General features: G+C 43.8%; 1 protein-coding gene across 1 annotated transcript in view; it reads right to left on the reverse strand.

Moving 5' to 3' along the window:
- pak1ip1 (PAK1 interacting protein 1) overlaps positions 1-25,470 on the reverse strand; it is a 71,108-nt gene that overhangs the window by 24,701 nt on the left and 20,937 nt on the right. The window contains exons 4-6 of the mRNA XM_087978677.1: positions 14,841-14,915; positions 14,016-14,068; positions 8,561-8,706 (exon numbers count right to left, since the gene is read on the reverse strand). Of these exons, the coding sequence (XP_087834803.1) occupies positions 8,561-8,706; positions 14,016-14,068; positions 14,841-14,915 (274 nt within the window). The remainder of the gene's footprint in view (positions 1-8,560; positions 8,707-14,015; positions 14,069-14,840; positions 14,916-25,470) is intronic.

Consider the following 25,470-nt stretch of genomic DNA (forward strand, 5'->3'; position numbering starts at 1 on the left):
GCCCTGGTTTGCCTTTCTAAAATGCAGCATGTCACACTTATCTAAATTAAACTTTGGATTAGAAACTGGCTTTCTGTAAGAAGGCAGCTAGTGGTGATTGATAGAAAATATTCAGCCAGGAGTCCGGTTACTAGTGGTGTGCCACAAGGATCTGTTTTGGGACCACTACGGTTTGTTATAAAATGGATGGATTAGTAAGTTTGCAGATGACACTAAAGTTGGTGGAGTAGCGGATAGTGTGGAAGAATGTTGCAAGTTGCAAGGGGAGTTGGATGAACTGCAGAATTGAGCTGAGAGGTGATTCACTTTGGGAAGAATAACAGGAAGGCAGAATACTGGGTCAATGGTAAGATTCTTGGTAGTGTGGATGTGCAGAGGGATCTTGGAGTCCATGTACATAGATCCCTGGAAGTTGCCACCAGGTTGATAGTGCTGTTAAGAAGGCATATGGTGTGTTTGGTTTTATTGGTAGAGGGATTGAGTTCCAGAGCCGCAATGTCATGCTATAACTATACAAAATGCTACAGGAAGGATGTGGAAGCATTGGAAAAGGTGCAGAGGAGATTTACCAGGATGTTGCTCAGTCTGGAGGGAAGGTCTTATGAGGAAAGGCCGAGAGACATGGGTCTGTTCTCATTGGAAAGAAGAAGGCTAAGGGGGGATTTGATAGAGACATACAAGATGATCAGAGGATTAGATAGGGTAGACAGTGAAAGTCTTTTTCCTAGGATGCTGACATCAGCTTGTACGAGGGGGTATGGCTACAAATTGATGGGTGATAGATTTAAGACAAATGTCAGAGACAGGTTCTTTACTCAGAGAGTAGTAAGGGCGTGGAATGCACTACCTGCCAATGTAGTTAACCCAGTTACATTAGGGAGCTTTAAACAATCCTTGGATAAGCACATGGATGTTGATGAGACAGTGTAGGGGGATGGGCTTAGATTAGTTCACAGGTTGGCGCAACATCGAGGGCCGAATGCTGTATTGTTCTATTGTCTATGTTCTAAGCTCCAGCTACAACTCCTCAGCCCATTGGCCCATCTGACCATCCTGTTGTATTCTGAGGTAACCTTCTTTGCCATCCACTACCCATCTAATGTCGGTGTCACCTACAAACTAACTATACTTCCCATGTTCACATCCAAGTCATTTATAAAAATAATGAAAAGCAGTGGACCCAGCACCAGAACTTGTGGCACACCACTGGTCACAGGCTGCCAGTCTGAAAAGTAACCCTCCACCACCACCATCTTTCTTCTACCTTTGAGACAGTTCTGTATCCAAACAGCTAGTTCACCCTGTATTCCATGAGATTTTACCTTGCTAACCAGTTGACCATGGGGAGCCTTATCGAACACCTTACCAAAATCCATATAGATCATATCCACCACTCTGTCCTCATCAATCCTTTTTGTTACTTCTTCAAAAAAACTCAATCAAGTTCATGAGACATAATTTCCTCCACACAAAGCCATGTTGACTATCCCTAATCAGTCCTTGCCTTTCCAAATCCTGTCCCTTAGGATTCTCTACAACAACTTTCCCATCACCAATGTTTGTTGCTTTGTTCCTGCCTGCCCTGGTTGTTTGACTCACTCCTTTTCCCCATTGTGCCAGTCTCAGATAGACCTCTTTCCTCACGAACTCCCTGAGTACCCCCTGCCTACCCACCTTACTAGTTTAAATCCTCACGAGTGCCCTTGCAAATCTCCCTCCCAATTCAGGTCCAATCTGTCTTTCTTGTACAGATTACTCCTACCCCAGAGGAGATTCCAATGATCCAAAAATGTAAACACTTCTCCTGTGCACCAACTCCTCAGCAACTTTTCATCTGCTCTATCCTTCTATCCCAGCCCTCATTAGCTCATAAGACAGAGTAATTCAGGAGTAGGCCTCCATTTTTCAGGAGCAGTGAGGAGAGAGGGAGAGAACAGCAGGGGCTGCCAGCAGGTAGGTTCCCACTTAAAAGGGACTTACCTCAAGGGTCTGGCCTTTTTGTTTAGCAGTAGGGAGAACAAGAGTGATGACCAGGGGCTGCTGGGAAGGTAAGTGAGTGCTTTAAAAACTCACCTTGTGAATAGGCGGAGTGCACGCTGAGCAGGACATGTGAAGTGAAGCAATATATTTGGACGGTTGCGTTATCCAAAATACTACTTGGGTAGTGTCTCCCACCCAGCCTCCTCCTCTAGCCAAAAAAAAGAGTTCTAGATTGGTAAGGTTACTAGTTTTTTTTATTCTTTATTTTTCAATAGTCTCTTTGGGAATTCAGAATAGTGGGAATGGTGGTTAGGACAGTTGAATGTTCCTCCTACAGAATATGGGACATAATGGTCACCATTAGCATCCCTGCTAATGTCATCTACAGGAGGTGCAGCTAACTCCAGCTCCTTGAAAACCAGCTGGAGCTAGATGAACTTTGCAGCATTCGAGAGGCGAAGGGGGTTATTGAAAGGAGTTACATGGAGGTAGTCACACCTCAGGTACAAGAAAAAGATAAATGTGTTACAGTCATGGGATAGAAAAGGAACCGGTAGACAGTGCAGGGATCCCTTGTGGCCGTTCCCCTCAACAATTATCCCATTTTGGATACTGGTGGTGGGATGACAGCTTATCGGGGTAAACCATGGGGTACAGGTCTCTGGCACAGAGTCTGCCCGTTACTCAGAAGGCAAATGGGGAGAGGAGCAGACCATTACTCATTGGGGACTCCATAGTTGGGAGACAGATAGGAGATTCTGTGGGAACGAGAGAGACTCACGGTTGGTGTGTTGTCTCTCAGGTGCCAGGATTCATGATGTCTCGGATTGTGTGTTGGGATCTTTGAGGGTGAGGGGGAGTTTTGGTCCACATAGGCACTAAAAACACAGGTAGGAGGAGAGATGGGGATTTAAGGCAGAAATTCTGGATGCTTGGGTGGAAGCTTAGAGCTAGAACAAACAGAGTTATTATCTCTGGTTTGTTACCCGTGCCAAATGCCACGTGCTAGTGCGGTGACGAATAAGGAGAGAGAGGAGTTAAACATGTGGCTACAGGGATGGTGCAGGAGGGAGGGTTTCGGATACCTGGATAATTGGAACTCATTCGGGGTAGGTGAAACCTCTACATGCAGAATGGTCTACTCCCTGAACCAGAGAGATGCCAATATCCTGGGGCAGATATTTGCTGATGCTCTTTGGAAGCATTTAAACGAATTCAGCAGGGGGATGGGAACCCCATCTCTCCTCCTACCTGTGTTTTTAGTGCCTATGTGGACCAAAACTCCCCCTCACCCTCAAAGATCCCAACACACAATCCGAGACATCATGAACCCTGGCACCTGAGAGACAACACACCAACCGTGAGTCTCTCACGTTCCCACAGAATCTCAGGAGGTTGAGAGTAGTGAGGTCAGAAATGTGGTTTCAAGGTCGCAAGAGTGCAGTGGCAAGCAGGAAGGTGGTTTGAAGTGTGGCTACTTCAATGCCAGGAGCATCCGGAATAAAGTGGATGAATTTGCAGCATGGGGATTAATACCTGGGACTTCGATGTTGTGGCCATTTTGGAGACATGGATAGAGCAGGGCCAAGAATAGTTGCCGTAGGTTCCAGGATTTAAATGTTTCAGTAAGAACAGAGATGATGGTAAAAGAGGGGGAGGTGTGGCATTGTTAGTCAAGGACACTATTACAATGGCATAAGGATGTTTGAGGACTCACCTACTGAGCTAGTATGGGCTGAAACAGGAAAGGAGAGGTCACTCTGTTGGGAGTTTTCTATAGAGCTGCGAATAGTTCCCGAGATGTCGAGGAAAGGATTGCAAAGATGATTCTGGATAGGACCAAAAGTACCAGGGTAGTTGTTATGGGGGCCTTTAAGTTTCCAAATATTGACTGGAAACACTATAGTTCAAGCATTTTAGATGGGTCAGTTTTTGTCCAACGTGTGGAGGAGGGATTCCTGATACAGTATGTAGACAATCCAACAAGGGGGCGAGGCTACGTTGGATTTGGTACTGGGTAATGAATCCGGCCAGGTGTTAGATTTGGAACTAGGTGAGCACTTTGGTGATAGTGACCACAATTCAGTTATGTTCACCTAGTGATGTAATGGGATATGATTAGGCAATATTTTGGATGTACAGGATAGGGTAGGAAACTGCAGGGGATGGACACAACTGACCTGAAATGTGGATTTCACCAGTTTCCTCATTTCCCCTCCCCCCACCTTATCCCAGTCCCAAGCCTCTAACACAGCAACGACCTCTTGATCTATCCATCTTCCTTCCCACCTATCTGCTTCACCCTCCTCTCCAACCTATCAAATACCCCCACCTTCATTTACCTATCACATTTCCAGCTAACGCCCCACTCAAGCATTACCCCAGTCTCCTTTATCTCTCAGCTCCCATGGCTCACAAGCCTCATTCTTGATACATGGCTTATGCCCAAAATATTGATTTTCCTGCTCCTCGGATGCTTCCTGACCTGCTGTGCTTTTCCAGCACCACACTATTGGCACTGCAGGTTGTCTCTCTTCTTATAACTGCCATCCCCTAGCTCCTGTAAATTCCTTATTGCCTTTAACTAACACTCCAACTGATCCATGCGATCTGATAGGATTCACAACCTAACATACTTCTTGCAGATGTTTAGATTAGATTCCCTACAGTGTGGAAACAGGCCCTCCGGCCCAACCAGTCCACACCGACCCTCCGAAGAGTAACCCACCCAGACCCACCTCCCTCTGACTAATGCACCCAACACTATGGCAATTTCGCATGGCCGATTCACCTGACCTGCACATCTTTGGACTGTGGGAGGAAACCGGAGCACCCGGAGGAAACCCACGCAGACACGGGCAGAATGTGCAAACTCCACACAGACAGTCGCCCGAGGCTGGAACCAAACCCGGGTGCTATGAGGCAACAGCGCTAACCACTGAGCCACCATGATGTAATCATCAGTAACATGGAAAATCACCCTAACCACCCACATCCAACAGGAAGAGCATGCCACTCTATAAAAGGCCATCTTTACTCCTTCACAATCTACAGATCCAGTAAATAGCCCAGTCTTTCAGCTCTAAAAAACACTACTCCAGGCTAATTCAGTACTTATGGCTTATATTCTTAAAATTTAATGAAGGCACAGATCGCAACAGAACATAATCAAGAAAGAACCCACTGTTATAGATTTACAGCAAAGTTACACTTAAAAAGCATGCACTTATCTACTCCTGTGCTGTGAGTTCTCCCACACAGGTTCCTACAAGATCAGCTGCGAACTTTGCTGTTTGTTAATTTTGCCTAAATGCACTCTGAAGTCCAGAGATACTTGAGCTCAAACAGCAAAGGCAGTAACTGTGCAGGTTCACTGCTGTGTCAGACAACAGGGTAGGTTTCTTTCTCTTTATTGCTGGAACAGCACAGCAGGTCAGGCAGCATCCAGGGAACAGGAGATTCGACGTTTCGGGCACAGGCCCTTCTTCAGGAATCTCCTCTTCAGATTCCTGAAGAAGGGCCTGTGCCCGAAACGTCGAATCTCCTGTTCCCTGGATGCTGCCTGACCTGCTGTGCTGTTCCAGCAATAAAGTTTCAACTTTGATCTCCAGCATCTGCAGACCTCACTTTCTCCTCGAAGATTTCAACCTACTGCGAATCCTCTTACAAGGATGCCTTCCTTGAAGAAGCTCTCTGCCTCTCTCTACAAAGATTTCAGTGAGTCCCTCTCTCACTGCACACCCCAGGTCATCTCCTCTGCACAGAAGCTCTTCAGCCACATTCTGAAGCAGACTCGTTACCACAGCCATATCTCCTTTCTCAGCACCTGCCTACGGAACCGACTGATCCCCCATGGACTCCAGATCACCTTCCGACCAACACAATTTGGACCCAACCAGGACTACCAGTACCTGCAACAAATCCGCAGCCTCCAGCAACGGACCTCCCTCCGGATCCTCCGCTCCACGCTTGCAGCCATGCGCCGGTACCTACATTCCCTGCAACTCGACCTACCCCAGCTCAGGACAACACTCTCACAGACCTGTCAAGGACCTCTACTGTTCTTCATTTACAGAAGAATCCATAGACTGAACAAACAGTCATTTTTGTCTTTCTAGCCATTTCGGAAATTAAAGGCATTCCTGAAGAAGGGCCTGTGCCCGAAACGTCGAATCTCCTGTTCCCTGGATGCTGCCTGACCTGCTGTGCTGTTCCAGCAATAAAGTTTCAACTTTGATCTCCAGCATCTGCAGACCTGACTTTCTCCTCGAAGGTTTCTTTCTCTGACCATGTGGTCTCTGCCTTTGTCTGTCTCCCTCCTTATTAAAGTGCCATTATCTTGATCTGTTTTCCCCCCAATGTTCCAAAACAAGGCTCAACGGCCTTTAATTTCTTGGATTCTTCCTGTTGCTCTTCTTAAGTAAAGGAACAACACTGGCTATTCTCCAGTTTTCTGGGACCTCGCCTGTAGTTAAAGTGTATCCAAAAATCTGTAAAGAACCCAGCAATCTTCTCCCTTGCCTCCTTTAGTGTCCTGAAATATATCCCTTCAGGCGCAGGAGACTTATCAACCTTAAGTTTTTCAAGAAACCCAAGACCTCCTTGTTCTTAATATCAACATGCCCAGAATATCAACATACTCCTCCCTCATCTTATCATCATCCATGGCCTTCTCTGTGGTGAATACTGATGCAAAGTACTCATTAAAGACCTCATCAATTTCCTGTAACTCCATGCCTAAATTTCCTCTTTTATCCTTGAGTGGACCTACCCAAGTACCCTCTTGCTCCTAATGTAAGTATTAAATGCCTTGGGAATCTCCTTACTCATACTTGCGAAGGATATTTCATGGCCCCTTTTAGCTCCAATTCCCTATATAATTTATTTCGTGCTTCTTTTATATTCCTCAAGGGTCTTATGTGATTTCAGTTTAATAAACCTTATATATACTTCTTTTTGACTAATCTTTCAATTTCTTTGGTCATCTAGGATTCTTGAATCTTGCTATGCTTACCTCTCAATGTCACAGGAATCTGATGCTCCTGAATTCTGATCAACTGGCTTTTAAAAGACTCCCATATTTCAGATGTGAATTTACCTTCAAACAGCTGCTCCCAATTTAATTTCTCCAGTTCCTGCCTAATACCATCAATAATTAGCCTCCCCGACTAATTTAGCACTTTCACCTAAGGACCAGTCATATCCTTATCCATAACCATCTTAAGACTTAAGGAATTATTATCTCTTTTCCCAAAATGTTAGATTCGCTCTTTTGGAAATGGTCATTACCTGGCATCTGTGGGGTGTAAATGTCACTGGTCAGCCAAGTCCTGGATATTATCAGATTTTGTTGAATTTGGGATGCAATGCTGCAGTAGATGAGGAATTTTGAATGGAACTGAACATTGTACAGTCATGAGCGAACATGCCTATTTCTAACCTCGTGATGAAGGGAAGATTATTGATGAAGCAGAAGATGGTTGGGCCAAGGGCACCATTCTGAGGAAATCCTGAAGAGATGCCCTGGAGCTGAAACGACTTACGCCCAACCACCACAACCATCTTGCTTTGTGTCAAGTATGAATTAACCAGCACAGGTTTCCCCCAGTTCTCATAATTGCAGTTTTGCTAAAGCAATGTGATCAAATGCAGCTTTGGTGTTTAGGTTGGTCATCCTCATTTCACTGTTGGAATTCAGATCATTCGTATGTGTTTTTGCAAAGGATGTATTAAGGTTAGAAGCTGAGTGACAGAACATCAACTGAGTGTCAGTGAGCAGGTTATTGCTAAGCATGTGCTACTTGATACCACTGTGAATGACACCTTCCATTCCTTTACTGTAGTTGGATAGGATGTTTATTGCAGGGTTGGATTTGGCCTGCTTTGCGTGTACAGGATTTAACTTAGCAATTTTTCATTTGGTCGGATGCCAGTGTTGTAGCTGTACTGGAACAGCTTAGATAGGGGTGTGAAACGTTCTAGGTGCACAGGTCTTCAGTATTACTGCTAGAATGTGGTCAGGGTCCACAGCTTTTACAATATCCCAAGCCTCCAATCATTTCTTGATAATGACGTGGAGTTAATTGAATTGGCTAAGACTAGAATTTGAGATTCTGGAGACCTCTAGAGGAGGCCACAGAGGATCATTTCTAGCTGAAGATTACTGCACATGTTTCAGCCTTGTAGTTTGTAGCGATAGACATTACATTGTTAAGAGCTACCACGTTAGACTGGAAATGTTCACTCACTCTAAAATGCTGCCAGACCTGCTGAGATTTCAGAACATTTTCTGGCTTATTTCAAATTTTCAGCATTCACAGTATTCTGCTTTTAATTTCACTTAACCTGCCCATATCAACTTTGTACCTTCCTCATGGCTCACTTTCCCACCCAATTTTGTATTACCTGCAAACTTGGATAGATTACACTCTGCCCCCTTATCCACATCAATAATTTCTTTAATGAAATGGAGCTAAAATGAACAATTAAATAAACAGTTTTCAAAACAAATTTTGATTTGACACAGAAGTTTCAAATATCAGATGCAAGTCATGGAAGACTGAAAATTAACATAGCATACCATTATAAATTTCACCGATGAGATCCTCGTCTTACATACAATAGTTCCATGGATGGAGGCAGTTACCAGATTATATACATCCAGCTCGTTATTTGAAATAACAATATAATTGTCTCCAGCTGGGGACCACTGAACAATGTGAGCATCTAAGAAAACAAAATTTTAGAAGTGCATGAACACTGACCCATTGGCATTTTCATCAGAAATATGTGTTACCAAAAATGTTGTGCGATGTCATAATATTGATGCAGAGTCAGAAATATGAGTTCTAACTGCATTTCTTTACATAATTAATAACTTCTAGCAGTGGAATATTGGGAGTAGGGCTTTTGGATCGTGTAGTGTCCAAGTACATAATTTCAGATGTGAAGTACTGGTTTGAAATTTTCCAGAATGGTAGTATGAAAATTTCTTGCTTCCAATCAGTGTGCACACTGTCCTCTCTACCTGCATTTCCTCTGTTCAACCATTGAATATCTGTCTTCCTCTTGTCTGCATATATGTCTCCAAATAAGACCATGCATACGGCTTTTTCTCTTTAAATCACCCAAGTACATACTTCACTTTTGCTTGTTGCACTTAGATTTAATACAGTCTCTTCCTTCAGTTGTCCAAATGTGAAGATTAGATTAGATTACTTACAAATTAGATTACTTAATTAATTAGAAACAGGTCCTTCGGCCCAACAAGTCCACACTGACCCTCCGAAGAGCAAACCACACAGACCCATTCCCCTACATTTACCCCTTCATCTAACACTACGGGCAATTTAGCATGGCCAATTCACCAAACCTGCACATTTTTGGACTGTGGGAGGAAACCGGAGCACCCGGAGGGAACCCATGCAGACACGGGGAGAATGTGCAAACTCCATACGAACAGTTGCCTGAGGCAGGAATTGAACCCGCGTCTCTGGCGCTGTGAGGCAGCGGTGCTAACCACTGTGCCACCGTGCCATCTCTCCCTCCTCTCCATTCTCCTGATGTGATATAGAAGGCCACAGATTTGTCTTATGGTCTGTGCTGAGCATAATAATGTCAGGTGGGCAACAGTAGGGGTACTACAATCAGTCCAAGTATTTGGCTTTTAAATAAGTGGAAAGTCAAACAAGATCCAGATTCTCAGTGCGTATTATTTGAAAGGCAAATCACGTGATAATAATGGTACCATACATTTCAAAACAAACAAGCACCATGGACCTGGGTTTGATTCCAGCCTTGGGCAACTATCTGTGCGGAGTTTGCACATTCTCCCCACGTCTGTGTGGGTTTCTTCTGGGTGCTCCGGTTTCCTCCCACAATCGAAAGATATGCAAGGTTACGTGAACTGGCATGCTAAATTGTCCATAGTGTTTAGGAATGTGTAGGTTAGGTGTCAGGGGTAAATATAGGAGAATGGATATGGGTGGTTTACTCTTCAGAGGGTCGGTGTGGATTTGTTAGGCCGAAAGGCCTGTTTCTACACTGCAGAGATACTATGATTCTATGAAACTAAAGAATGACAACAATAGATGGAGAAACACAGCTACACAAAAATGGAGACTCAGAAAGAGAGACTGAGTAAAGTTGAATGGATTTATAGAACTGGACTGACCAAAAGGCAAATACAGATTGAAGAGTGAGTCCGATGCAGAAATTGAACAATTGTTTCTGATATGAAAAATTACTATGTTAACGTAGCAAGGAATTCCTTTAAATGACACCTTATTTCAGGAAAGCCTAAGAAAGATGAAAAAGTAATGAACACTCTACACTTATCATAAAAGGAACCAAATGAAATATAGGCTCCTAAATTCACAACATAAAATGGATTGGAATTTAGCGGAGCAGACTTAGTGAAAATATCATGGAGGGAAGAGATTACTTCCCATTAGGGCTGGACTACAAGGATGCAGTCATACAAAAACCTTGTTATAAACAAAAGCAAGTTGCTGGAAAAGCTCAGCAGGTCTGGCAGCACTTGTGAGGCGAAATCAGAGTTAATGTTTCAGGTCTGGTAACCCTTCTTCACAAGCTAGTTAAATCCCACTCAGAATACTGTGAGCAGATCTGGATATTACATCCTAGATAGGATATTTCGACCCAAGAGGGATGAAATGCAGGTTTACTAGGTTGCTCCCTGGACTTCAGGGATTAAGTACTGAGGAGAGATTAGACAAATTAGGCCTTGATTGTCTAGAATTTAGATTAAGGGATGATCTAATTAGAACAAAGAAAATTTACAGGCCAGGAACAGACCCTTTGGTCCTCCAAGCCTAAGCCGATCCAAATCCACTGTCTAAACCTACCGCCCAATTCCTAAGCATCTGCATGCCTCTGCTCCCACCTACTCATGCATCAGTCCAGACACATCTTAAGTGAATCTACCGTGCCTGCCTCCACTACCTCTGCTGGCAATGCATTCCAGACACCTACCACCCTCTATGTAAAGTACTTGCCGCATGTATCCCCTTTAAACTTTTCACCTCTCACCTTGAAAGCATGACCTCTCGTTATTGAATCCTTCACCCTGGGAAAAAGCTTATCTCTATCTACCCTGTCTACACCCTTCATGATTTTGTAGACCTCAATCAGGTCCCCCTCCATCTCTTTTTTTCGAATGAAAACAAACCTAACCTACTCAACCTCTAGCTAGCACCTTCCATACCAGGCAACATCCCCACAAACCTTATCTGCACCCTCTCCAAAGCGTCCACATCCTTTTGGTAATGTGGCGACCAGAACTGTACACAGTATTCTAAATGCGGCCAAACCAAAGTCTTGTACAATTTTAACCTGACTTGCCAGCTCATATACTCAATACCCCGTCCAATGAAGGCAAGCATACCATATGCCTTCTTGACCACTCTATCCATCTGTGCAGCAACCTTCAGGGTACAATGGACCTGCACTCCCAGACCTCTCTGCTCATCAATTTTTCCCAAAGCTCTTCCATTTACTGTATAATTCGCTCTAGAATTAGACTTCCCAAAATGCATCATCTCACATTTGTCTAGATTGAACTCCATCTGCCTCTTCTCCACCCAACTCTCCAGTCTATCTATGTTCTCTGACAGTCCTCTATGCTCTCTGGTACTCCACAAATCTTCATGTCATCTGCAAACTTGATCATATCAACAGTGCCCTCTTCCAGATCATTTATGTATATTACAAACAATAGTGGCCCCAGCACTGATCCCTGTGGAACACCACTGGTCACCTTTCTCCATTTCGAGAAACTCCCTTCAATTACTACTCTCTGTCTCCTGTTGCTCAACCAGTTCTTTATCCACCTAGCTAGAACACCCTGCACACCATGTGACTTCACTTTCTCCATTAGACTACCACGGGGAACCTTATCAAACACCTTACATGTCCATGTATATGACATTTACAGCCCTTCCTTCATCTATAAACTTGGCCACTTCCTCAAAGAACTCTATTAAGTTGGTAAGGCACGATCTCCTCCGCAGAAAACCATGTTGCCTATCACTGATAAGCCCATTCTTTTCTAAATATAAATAGATTTTATCCCTCAGTACCTTCTCCAGCAACTTTCCCACCACTGACGTCAGGCTCATTGGTGTGTAGTTACCCAGAATACCCCTACTACCCTTCTTGTGCAGGGGGACAATATGAGCAAACTTCCAGTCCTCTGACACCTCACCTGTGTTTAAGGATGCTGCAAAAATATCTGTCAGGGCCCCAGCTATTTCCTCTCTTGCCTCCCTCAGCAACCTGGGATAGATCACATCCGTCCTGGGGATTTGTCCACCTTAATAACCTCTAGCCTATCCAACACATCTTCCCTACTTATGTGAACATGATCCAGAGTTATCAAACTTCTATGTCACTGCACCCTTCTTATTTCTCAGCTCCACCTATAATGCCTTACTACTCAAGCCCCTCCATCGTGTCCTCCTTTAGCACAGCCGTGATATCATCCCTGATCAGCAATGCAACTCCTCCTCCACTTTTACTTCCCTCCCTGTCCTGTCTGATCCTGGAACATCTGGTTGCCAATCATGCCCTTCCTTCAACCAAGTCTCTGTGACTGCAATAATGTCATGCTCCCAGGCACAAATCCATGCCCTAAGTTCATCTGCCTTACCCACTATACTCCTTGCATTAAAGTATATGCACTTCAGGCTTTTGCGTTCATCTGCTCTCTGCATACTCTCCCCTTTATTAATCCTAACTTCATGATTCTTATAGTCTCCAGTTTCCACCTCGCTGTCTACTTGTCTTTTCTTCTGGTTCCCAGCCCCCTGCCACAATAGTTTAAAATCTCCCCAATAGCAGTAGCAAAAACTCCCCAAGGATGTTAGTTCCAGTCTGGTTCACATGTAGACCATCCAATTTGTAATAGTCCCACATTCTCTAGAACCAGTCCCAATGTCCAACAAATTTGAACCCCTCCCTTCTACACCATCCTTGAAGCCATGTGTTCATCCTGCCTTCAATATCTTAACAGGGCAAGACAGGGTGGATAAACTGTTTCCACTGATTGAAGATTCTAGAACCAGGAGGCATTGTTGAAGAATGAGGCCAGGTCAATCAGGAGAGATGTCAGAAAGCACTTCTGAACACAAAGTATGGTGGAAGTTTGGAACTCTCTTCCTCATACTGTGGTCAATACCAACTCAATTGTTCAATTCAGATTTGGGATAAGCAAAACTATTAAGGGCATCAAGGGATATGGGTAGGCATATGAAGTTAGGTTACAGATCAGTCACGATCTTATTGAATGGTGGAAGAGACTCAAAGGGCTGAATGGCATACGCCTGTTCCTATGTAAGTGTGTTAAGCAAACTACGTCTCCAAATCATGACTACATCAATTTAGTGAGGGTAGAAAGCATCAGCAGCCATCCCCTGAGCAGTCCACACTGTACTCTTCTTTCATATCAATACAAACAAGGAAGCCTTACCGACCTTGCAGTTAAACAAATTCCTGCTCTCCTTTTTCTCTCTCTTTCCAAAAAACACATGGATGATATGAGAAAACAATGCATTTTACACTGCTACGACGGTGCTCCTTTGCTATTAATGATTAACAAAGCACCACCGCATAACCATAAATACTTGTCCAATGTAACCAATTAATGTAGGATTTTTTTAAACATACAAGATACAACACTTAAGGAAGGGATTTCAAAAGTTGAATCACCAGAAAACCATCTGGCTACAGGAGACGAGAGCTACATTATGAAATGATTTAACAAAATTGAATGGGAACTCTTAGCGCATCCATTTACAAAAGTACGACCACATATATTGTGCTCACAGGAAATTATGCTTGTGGATAGGAATTACCTACCTTATAGAAGACATAGAAAGAAAAGAAAATCAAATTCAAAAATGTTTATACATGCTAAACTTGTATCACAGCTGGAACAGTGCAATACTGAATATAAACTCTAAACAAGCATCCTAATTCAGTTTCATGTTCTTAAATAAATTGCAGACTAAACTTACTCCGATTTATATTTTTGATGAATGCAGATTTTCCATCAATCAGATTCCATGTTCTGTAGAAATAAAAAGACAACCTAGGAAGGGCTCCACGTGCATTATCAGAACAACTTAAAAATCTCTATAGCTTTGTAACTAAATGCTCACTGTGTCAAAGTGCACAGCCCCCTATTTATCAGAAAGCAAGGTGTGTGTGTTTGTGTTTTTATGCGTGATTGTGTGCATGTAGGCCCAATTTACAAGTCGTACACTTTTATTGGGAATGCTATAGCAGAAAATTACTCCCTTGGCAGCACTCCATCACAATGAATTGTTGCAATCGAATTTCAGAATTACTGATATTGAAAGCGGAGTCACATCATAAAATCCCAAAATGATTTAACAATTACTGTTGAAATTGCTTTTATTAGATTAGATTAGATTCCCTACAATGTGCACACAGACCTTTCGGCCCAACAACTCTGCACTGACCCTCCGAAGAGTAACCCACCCAGACTCATTTCCCTACATTTACCCCTGACTAATGCACCTAGCACAACGGGCAAATTAGCATGGCCAATCCACCTAACATCTTTATCGGGAAAAAATGTAACATTATAGGAACTTGGTTACATCACAATTGCATCTTTGTGCTGACGTTGCTGTTTGCATTTCTGTAATGTGGAGGTGCCAGTGATGGACTGGGGTGGACAAAGTTAAAAATCACACAGCACCAACAAGTCTATTTAGAAGGACTAGCTTTTGGAGTGCTGCTCCTTCATCAGATAACTATAGTCTATAATCATATCTGTAATCAGACCTGATTTGTCCAAGTAGTAACCCACATACCTTAAAGTTTTGTCTGTTCCTACTGATAAGGCAAGCTTTCCAGATGGATGCACTGAGAGTGATGACACATGGCCCCTGTTTAAACAAAGCAGCTAATTTAAAATAGCATTACAATTTACCTACAAATATCCTTAACCAACAGAATTATTGACTTGAATATTCTAGGCCTGCACCACAGGCATACTGTGACCGTACATTTAAGATCGATAGGATGTACCACAGCAATCATACAACTCCATGATCTCCTCTGTGACAATAGTGTGGCTTTAACAAGAATATTTTGTCATGGTCATTTTTTTTTGAAAGGAAGAAAGGTTGTGACAGGGGTACTGGGCAGTCTACTCCAAAGTTGGAACAATAGATGCAGCCTGAATGGATAGGGTCAAGCTACCACAGGATAGGACTTCTTAGTTTTAGTTTTTCAGTAGCAATTGTTGCTAGGATATTGAAGTGGAGTTTGAAAGCTGCAGTACATCTTTCTCTCTCACACACACACACAGTTTTGTCTTGATGTTTGTTCCTTCTGGACTGGAGAATTGCATGCGAGACAATCTATTTTATTGAATTTGCCTTGCAAGGGGTGTGTTTATGGGATGTCACAATATTGGAACAGTTACCGTTTAGTAGTAAAATAATCTATTATTCTGTTAGGTTTTCCAATACAGTTAAGTTATTCCAGTTTCTTCTTTTTATTGTATTATAATGATAGTATATGAATAAAGTGTGTTTTGCTTCAAGACTGGTCATTTGACCAATTGAATTGTATCCTGAACACAATGCCTGGAACATGCCTTTAAAACATAAACAAAAAGGTCTAGGTTTACTTAGAGTCAGAGTCATAGAGATGTACAGCACGGAAACAAATTCTTCGGTCCAACTCATCCATGCCGACCAGATATCCAAACTTAATCTAGTCCAATTTGCCATCACTTGGCCCATATCCCTCTAAAACTTTTCTATTTATATATTCATTCAGATGCCTTTTAAATGCTGCAATTGTACCAGCCTCCACACTTCTTCTGGCAGCTCATTCCATTCATGCACTACCCTCTGCGTGAAAATGTTGTCCCTTACGTCTCTTTTATATTTTTCCCCTCTCGCCATAAACCTAAGCTCTCTTGTTCTGAACTCCCCCACCCCAGGAAAAAGACTTTGTCTATTTATCCTATCCATGCCTCTCATGGTTCTATAAACCTCTGTAAGGTAACCACTCAGCCTCCGACGCTCCAAGGAAAATCAACCCCAGCCTATTCAGCCTCTCCTTATAGCTCAAATCCTCCAATCCTGGCAATATCCTTGTCAATCTTTTCTGAACCTTTTCAAGTTTCACAATATCCTTCTAGAAACATAGAAAAAATACAGCGCAGTACAGGCCCTTTGGCCCTCGATGTTGCGCCGATCCAAGCCCACCTAACCTACACTAGCCCACTTTCCTCCATATGCCTATCCAATGCCCGTTTAAATGCCCATAAAGAGGGAGAGTCCACCACTGCTACTGGCAGGGCATTCCATGAACTCACGACTTGCTGAGTAAAGAATCTACCCCTAACATCTGTCCTATACCTACCACCCCTTAATTTAAAGCTATGCCCCTTCGTAATAGCTGACTCCATACGTGGAAAAAGGTTCTTATGGTCAACCCTATCTAAACCCCCAATCATCTTGTACACCTCTATCAAGTCACCCCTAAACCTTCTTTTCTCCAACGACAACAGCCCCAAGTGCCTCAGCCTTTCCTCATACGATCTTCCTACCATACCAGGCAACATCCTGGTAAACCTCCTCTGCACCCGTTCCAGTGCCTCCACATCCTTCCTATAGTATGGCGACCAAAACTGCACACAATACTCCAGATGCGGCCGCACCAGAGTCTTATACAACTGCAACATGACCTCAGGACTCCGGAACTCAATTCCTCTACCAATAAAAGCCAGTACGCCATATGCCTTCTTCACCGCACTATTTACCTGGGTGGCAACTTTCAGAGATCTGTGTACATGGACACCAAGATCCCTCTGCTCATCCACACTACCAAGTATCTGACCATTAACCCAATACCCCATCTTCTTGTTACTCTTACCAAAGTGAATCACCTCACACTTAGCTACATTGAACTCCATTTGCCACCTTTCTGCCCAGCTCTGCAGCTTATCTATATCCCGCTGTAACCTGACACATCCTTCCTCACTGTCAACAACTCCACCGACTTTCGTATCATCCGCAAACTTGCTCACCCAACCTTCTAGCCCCTCCTCCAGGTCATTTATAAAAATGACAAACAGCAATGGTCCCAAAACAGATCCCTGCGGAACACCGCTAGTAACGGCACTCCAAGATGAACCTTTATCATCAACTACTACCCTTTGTCGTCTTCCAGCCAGCCAATTCCTAATCCAAACCTCCAACTCACCCTCAATGTCATACCTCCGTATTTTTTGCAGTAGCTTACCAAGGGGAACCTTATCAAACGCCTTACTAAAATCCATATACACCACATCTACTGCTTTACCCTCGTCCACCTCCTTAGTCACCTTCTCAAAGAATTCAATAAGGTTTGCGAGGCACGACCTGCCCTTCACAAAACTATGCTGACTATTCTTGATCACATTATTCCTACCCAGATGTTCATAACTCCTATCCCTTACAATTCTCTCTAAGACTTTGCCCACAAAAGAAGTGAGACTCACCGGCCTATAGTTACTAGGGTTATCCCTACTCCCCTTCTTGAACAAGGGAACCACATTTGCTATCCTCCAGTCTTCTGGCACTATTCCTGTAGATAACGAGGACATAAAAATCAAGGCCAATGGCTCTGCAATCTCCTCCCTTGCTTCCCAGAGAATCCTAGGATAAATGCTATCAGGCCCAGGGGACTTATCTATTTTCGCCCTTTCCAGAATTTCCAACACCTCTTCCCTACATACCTCAAAGCTGTCCATTCTAATTAATTGTGACTCAGTATTCACATCGGCAACAATGTCCTGTTCCTGAGTGAATACTGACGAACAGTATTCATTCAGTGTCTCCCCAATCTCTTCAGCCTCCACAAGCAACTTCCCACTACTATCCTTGACTGGACCTATTCCTACCTGAGGATAGACAAGTCCCCCGGGCCTGATGGGATATATCCTAGGATTATGTGGGAAGCAAGAGAGGAAATTGCAGTACCGTTGGCAATGATCTTTTCATCTTCACTGTCAACGGGGGTGGTACCAGGGGACTGGAGAGTGGCGAATGTTGTGCCCCTGTTCAAAAAAGGGAATAGGGATAACCCCGGGAATTACAGGCCAGTTAGTCTTACTTCGGTGGTAGGTAAAGTAATGGAAAGGATACTGAGGGATAGGATTTATGAGTATCTGGAAAGGCACTGCTTGATTAGGGACAGCCAGCACGGATTTGTGAAGGGTAGATCTTGCCTTACAAGTCTTATTGAATTCTTTGAGGAGGTGACCAAGCATGTGGATGAGGGTAGAGCAGTGGATGTAGTATACATGGATTTTAGTAAGACATTTGATAAGGTTCCCCATGGTAGGCTTATGCGGAAAGTCAGGAGGCATGGGATAGAGGGAAATCTGGCCAATTGGATAGAAAACTGGCTAACCGGTCGAAGTCAGAGAGTGGTGGTAGATGGTAAATATTCAGCCTGGAGCCCAGTTACAAGTGGAGTTCCGCAGGGATCAGTTCTGGGTCCTCTGCTGTTTGTAATTTTTATTAATGACTTGGATGAGGGAGTCGAAGGGTGGGTCAGTAAATTTGCAGATGATACGAAGATTGGTGGAATTGTGGATAGTGAGGAGGGCTCTTGTCGACTGCAAAGGGACTTGGATATGATGCAGAGCTGGGCTGAGGAGTGACAGATGGAGTTCAACGCTGCAAAGTGTGAGGTTGTCCATTTTGGAAGGACAAATAAGAATGCGGAATACAGGGTTAACGGTAGGGTTCTTAGTGAGGTGGAGGAACGGAGGGATCTTGGGGGTTTATGTTCATAGGTCTTTGAAAGTTGCCACTCAGGTGGATAGAGCTTGTAAGAAGGCCTATGGTGTATTAGCGTTCATTAGCAGAGGGATTGAATTAAAGAGTCGTGAAGTGATGTTGCAACTGTACAGGACTTTGGTTAGGCCACATTTGGAGTACTGTCTGCAGTTCTGGTCGCCTCACTTTAGGAAGGATGTGGAAGCTTTGGCGAGGGTGCAGAGATTTACCAGGATGTTGCCTGGAATGGAGAATAGGTCGTACGAGGATAGGTTGAGAGTGCTAGGCCTTTTCTCATTGGAACGGCGAAGGATGAGGTTTATAAGATGATCAGAGGAATAGACAGAGTAGACAGTCAGAAACTTTTTCCCCGGGTACAACAGAGTGTTACAAGGGGACATAAATTTAAGGTAAAGGGTGGAAGGTATAGGGGAGATGTCAGGGGTGGGTTCTTTACCCAGAGAGTGGTGGGGGCATGGAATGCGCTGCCTGTGGGAGTGGTAGAGTCAGAATCTTTGGTGACCTTTAAGCGGCAATTGGATGGGTACATGGATGGGTGCTTAAGCTAGGACAAATGTTCGGCACAACATCGGGGGCCGAAGGGCCTGTTCTGTGTTGTATTATTCTATGTTCTATTCTTTTATTCCTGACATACTTATAGAAAGCCTTTGGGTTTTCCCTAATCCTACCAACTAAGGACTTTTCATATCCCTCCTTGCTGCTTTTAGCTCTCTCTTCAGATCCTTCCTGGCTACCTTATAACTTTCAATCGCCCCAATTGAACCTTCGCGCCTCATCTTTACATAGGCCGCCCTCTTCCCTTTAACAAGGGATTCCAATTCCTTATTAAAGCACGGCTCCCTCACACGACCCTTTCCTCCCTGCCTGACAGGTACATACTTATCAAGGACACTCAATTGTTGCTCCTTGAACAAGCTCCACATATCAATTGTGCCCATGCCTTGAAGCCTACTTTTCCAAGCCATGCATCCTAAGTTGTGCCTCACCGCATCATAATTTCCCTGCTCCCAGCTATAACTCTTGCCCTGCAGTGCACACTTATCCCTCTCCATCACTAGAGTAAAAGTCACCGAATTGTGGTCACTGTCCCCAAAGTGCTCACCTACCTCCAATTCTAACACCTGGCTTGGTTCGGTACACAGAACCAAATCTAGTATGGCCTCACCTCTTGTTGACCTGTCTACATATTGTGTCAGGAAACCCTCCTGCACACATTGGACAAACACCGACCCAAGCTCTATCTTTCCCAGTCAATATCTGGAAAGTTAAAGTCCCCCATAACAACCACCCTATTACTTTCACTCTTCTCCTGAATCATCCTCGCAATCCTTTCTTCTACGTCTCTCAGACTATTAGGAGGCCTGTAGAAAACTCCTAACAGGGTGACCTCACCTTTTCTATTCCTAACCTCAGCCCAAACTACCTCAGATGGCGAGTTTTCATCCATCGTCCTTTCCACCGCTGTAATACTATTTTTGACAAACAATGCCACACCTCCCCCTCTTTTACCCCCTCCTCTGACCCTACTAATACATTTAAACCCTGGAACCTGCAACAGCCAATCCTGTCCCTGTTCTACCCATGTCTCCGTAATAGCCACAACATCGAAGTCCCAGGTACCAACCCACGCTGCAAGTTCACCTACCTTATTTTGTATACTTCTTGCCACTTTCCTGTTTACAGGCACCCTCCTTTGAGATTGATGCCATGTTCCTAACCTCCCTGCACTCCATGTCCTGCACCCTAAAGCTACAGTCTAGGTTCCCATGCCCCTGCAGAGTTAGTTTAAACCCCCCCCAAGAGCACTAGCAAACCTCCCCCCAAGGATACTGGTGCCCCTCAGGTTCAGGTGTAGACCATCCTGTTTATAGAGGTCCCACCTTCCCCAGAAAGAACCCCAGTTATCCAGATACCGGAATCCCTCCCTCCTGCACCATCCCTGTAGCCACGCATTTAACTGTTCTCTCTCCCTATTCCTCGACTCTCTATCACGTGGCACGGGTAACAAACCAGAGACAACAACTCTGTTTGTTCTAACTCTGAGCTTCCAACCTAGCTCCCTGAAAGCCTGCCTAACATCCTCAGCCCTCTTCCTACCTATGTCGTTGGTGCCAATGTGGACCACGACTTCAGGCTGCTTCTGACAGGAAGGAGACCAGAATTGCAAGCAATATTCCAGAAGTGGCCTAACCAACACCCTGTGAGCCACAACATGACCTCCCAACTCCTATACTCAATACTGACCAATAAAGGAAAGCATACCAAAAGCTTTCTTAACTATCCTATCTACCTGCGACTCTACTTTGAAGGAACTACGAACGTGCAATCCAAAGTCTCTTCATTCATCAACACTGTCTAGGACCTCACCACAAGTGTATACATCCTGCTAACATTTACTTTTTCAAAACATAGCACATCACAGTTGTCTAAATTAAACTCCATCTACTACTCCTCAGCCCACTGGCCCATCTGATCAAGATCCTGTTGTAGACTGAGGTAACTTTCTTCACTGTCCACTGCACCTCCAATTTTGGTGTCATTTGCAAACTTACTAACTATAGCTCCTGTGTTCACAGCCAAATCATTTATATAAATGATAAAAAGTAGTGGACCCAGCACCAATCCTTGTGGCACTCCACTGGTCATTTGCCTCCAGTCTGAAAAACAACCCTCCACCACCACTTTATACCTTCGAGCCAGTTCTGTATCCAGATGGCTAGTTCTCCCTGTATTCCAGGAGATCTCACTTTGTTAACCAATCTCCCAAGGGGAACCTTGTCAAATGCCTTACTGATGTCAACATAGATCACATCCACCACTCTGCACTCATCAATCCTCTTTACTACTTCTTCAAAAAAACTCAATCAAGTTCGTGAGACATGATTTTCCATGCATGAAGCCATGCATTGTCATCCTGCATACCCCCTCAGTCAAAGCAAAAGGCTCAGAGACACAGTATAGCTTTACCTCCTCCATCTTTATTTCGGGCCCTGGAGGGAGAGAACGATCACCCATGTGCACAGAGACATAAATTCTTGATCTTCTCTCTGGAACAGCAGTTTCTTAATGAATTATATAGTCAATTTACAGAAAGGAGCATCTAGATAAGGCAACATACATATTGATTGGGTGACCGTGACAATCATCGAATGTCAGTAGTAAAGATTAAGCCATCTGCTGTTACGCAATGAATATTCTTAACCTTAACTGGCCTCACATAATGAATACTTTTCGCCTTGTTAAACTGACCTTACAGTTGCTTCCAATAATGTTAAATGGCTTGACATAATGAATGCTTTTCCACCTTGTCCACCTATTACCCTTGCCTCCAGCACCCCAATATTAACTGTAGGTTCTTATCTGAACTGAGTCATTCTCAGCTGAGCCTCTTGTTTCACAAAACTCAAAACTTAACTCTTTCCCTACCAACTCATATCCTATATACTTTCTCATGCTGACTATCCTTAATTAGTCCTTGCCTTTCCAAATACATGTAAACCCAGTCCCTCAGCATTCCTTCCAACAACTTGCCCACTACTGATGTCAGGCTCACCAGTCTATAGTTCCCTAGCTTCTCCCTACCATCTTTCTTAAATAGCAGTACCACGTTAGCCAACCTCCAGTCTTCTGACAGTCAACCTGTGACTATTGACGATACAAATATCTCAGCAAGGGGCCCAGCAATCACTTCCCTAGCTTTCCACAGAGTTTGAGGACACACCTGATCAGGTCCTGGGGATTTCTCCACTTTCATCCATTTCAAGACATCCAGCACCACCTCCTCTGTAATATGAACATTTTTCAAGATGTCACCACCTATTTCCCCACATTCCACGTCTTCCATGTCCATCTCCATAGTAAATACTGATGCAAAATACTCGTTTAGTATCTTCCCCATCTCCTGCGGTCCACACATAGGCTGCCTTGCTGATCTCTGAGGGGTGCTATTCTCTCCCTAGTTACCCTTTTGTCCTTAATGTGTTCATAAAAACCCTTTGGATTCTCCTTAACCCTATTTGCCAAAGCTATCTGATGCCCTCTTTTTGCCCTCCTGATTTCCCTCTTAGGTATACTCTGACTGACTTTATACTCTGGAGGTCTCACTCGATCTCTCCTGCCTATACCTGACATATGTTTCCTTCTTTTTCTTAACCAAACCTTCAATTGCTCTAGTCATCCAGCATTCCCGACACAGACCAGCCTTTCCTTTCACCCTAACAGGAATATACTGTCTCATTGTTATCTCATTTCTGAAGGCTTCCCATTTTCCAACCATCCCTTTATCTGTGAATATCAGCTTTCGAAAGTTCTTGCCTAATACCGTCAAAATTGGCCTTCCTCCAATTTAGAATTTCAACTTTTAGATCCGGTCTATCTTTTTCCATCACTATTTTAAAACTAATAGAATTATGGTCACTAGCCCCAAAATGCTCCCTCACTGACACCTCAGTCACCTGCCCTGCCTTATTTCCCAAGAACAGGTAAAATTTTTCATCTTCTCTGGTAGGGACATCCACATACTGAATCAGAAAATTTTCTTGCGCACACTTAACAAATTCCTCTCTATCTAAACCCTTAAAACTATGGCTATCCCTGACTACATTTGGGAAGGTAATACTCCCTACCATAACCACCCTAATATTCTTACAGATAACGGAAATTTCCTTACAAATTTGTTGTCAATTTCCCGCTAACTATTAGGGGGTCTATAATACAATCCCAATAAGGTGAGCATCTCTTTCTTATTTCTCAGTTCTACCCAAATACTTTCGCTGGATGTATTTCCAGGAATATCCTCCCTCAGTACAGCTGTAATGCTATCTCTTACCAAAAATGCCACTCCCACTCTTCTCCTGCCTCCCTTTCTGTCCTTCCTGTAGCATTTGTATCCTGGAACATTAAGCTGCCAGTCCTGTCCATCCCTGAGACACATCTCTGCAATTGCTATGATATCCCAGTCGCATGTTCCTAACCATGCCCTGAGTTCATCTGCCTTCCCTGTTAGGCCTGTTGCATTGAAGTAAATGCAGTTTAATTTATCAGTTCTACCTTGTTCCTGCCTGCCCTGACTGTTTGACTTGCTTCTTTTCCCAAATGTACCAGTCTCAGATCGATCCCTTTTCTCACTATCTCCCTGGGTCCCTCCCCCCTCCCCCACCACCTTACTCATTTAAGTCCCCCGTGCAGCTCTAGCAAATCTCCCTGCCAGTACGTTGTACAGGTCACTTCCACCCTGAAAGAGAGTTCAATAATCTAAAAATGTGAATCCATCTCCCATGCATCAGCTCCTCAGCCATGCCTCAGTCTGCTCTATCCTATTCCTACATGTGCATTAAGTTAGCCAGCAGTGTTTCCATTTAGAGCAATATTACATTACAGCCTGTCAGAAATTTGGCTGTTCATGCTAGATTCCCCTGAGAGTCCATCACCCTCTCCATTTTCCAAAACAGCATATTGTGTGGAATGCAGACAGACACAGAAGACGCCTGCACTATCTGCCTACCTCTCCTACCTTTCCTGGAGTTTATACATCTACCTGACTGTACCTGCGGCTTTTCTCCCTTCCTCTAACTGCCATCATCACACCCCCTTTGCTCTTGTAAATTCCTTACTGCCTCTGACTGTTGCTCCAACCGATCCATTCGATCTGATAGGATTCACAACCAAAGACACTTCCTGCAGACACAACCTTCAATAACATGTAAACTGTCTCTAAAATCCCACATCCAACAAGAGGAGAACATCACTCTACTAAAGGCCACCTTTGCTCCTTCACAATCTATAGTCTCAGAAAATAGTCACTTTGGGAGTCTTACAGGAGGTTTTATTGCTCTAAATGGAAACACTGCCGCGGCTAACTTAATACACATGGCTTATATTTTTAAAATGTAATGAAGAGATAGATATCAATAAAACATATAATCAAGAAAGAACCCACTCTACTCACTATTGTAGAATAACAGCAAGGCTACAGTTAAAAACTATGCACTTATCTGTTCCTGCGCTGCGAGCTCTCCCACATACATTTCTCCAAAATCAGTAGTGAATTTTGCTGTTTGTTAAGTTTTCCTAGATGCACTCTGATGTTCCAGAGACACATGAATTCAAACAACAACGGCAGTAACTGTGCAGATGCATTGCTGACAGTTCTCTCTCCCCACTTCTCCTTCACTGACCACATGCTGCCTATTGTCTGTCCTTCTCCCTTTTAAAAGTGGCATTGTTTTTTTGAGGGGGCTTGGTCTGGTGCTTAACAAACTGGGGCAGCACAGTGGCCCAGTTGTTAGCACTGCTGCCTCACATGCCACAGGCCCAGCTTCGATTGCAGCCTCAGGCAACTGTTTGTATGAAGTTTGCACGTTCGCCCAGTGTCTGAATGGATTTCCTCCGGGGTGCTCCGGTTTCCTCCCACAGTGCAAATATGCAGAGGTTAGGTGAATTAGCCATGCTAAATTGCCCACTATGCTCAGGGGTGTATAGATTAGTTATTTGGTTATGGAAAATGCAGAGTAATGGAGTCGGGGAATGAGTCTGGGTGGGTTACTTTTTGGAGGGTCGTTGTGAACTTGTTGGGCTAAATGGTCTGGGATTTTTTTGTCAGAATCAAAATCTCTAATTCTAGGTTAGGTTTAGGATT

Source organism: Chiloscyllium plagiosum, unplaced genomic scaffold (genome assembly GCF_037043375.1).
Source record: "Chiloscyllium plagiosum isolate Xiang-an unplaced genomic scaffold, Cpla_swu_hap1 HiC_scaffold_34, whole genome shotgun sequence".
NCBI lineage: Eukaryota > Metazoa > Chordata > Chondrichthyes > Orectolobiformes > Hemiscylliidae > Chiloscyllium > Chiloscyllium plagiosum.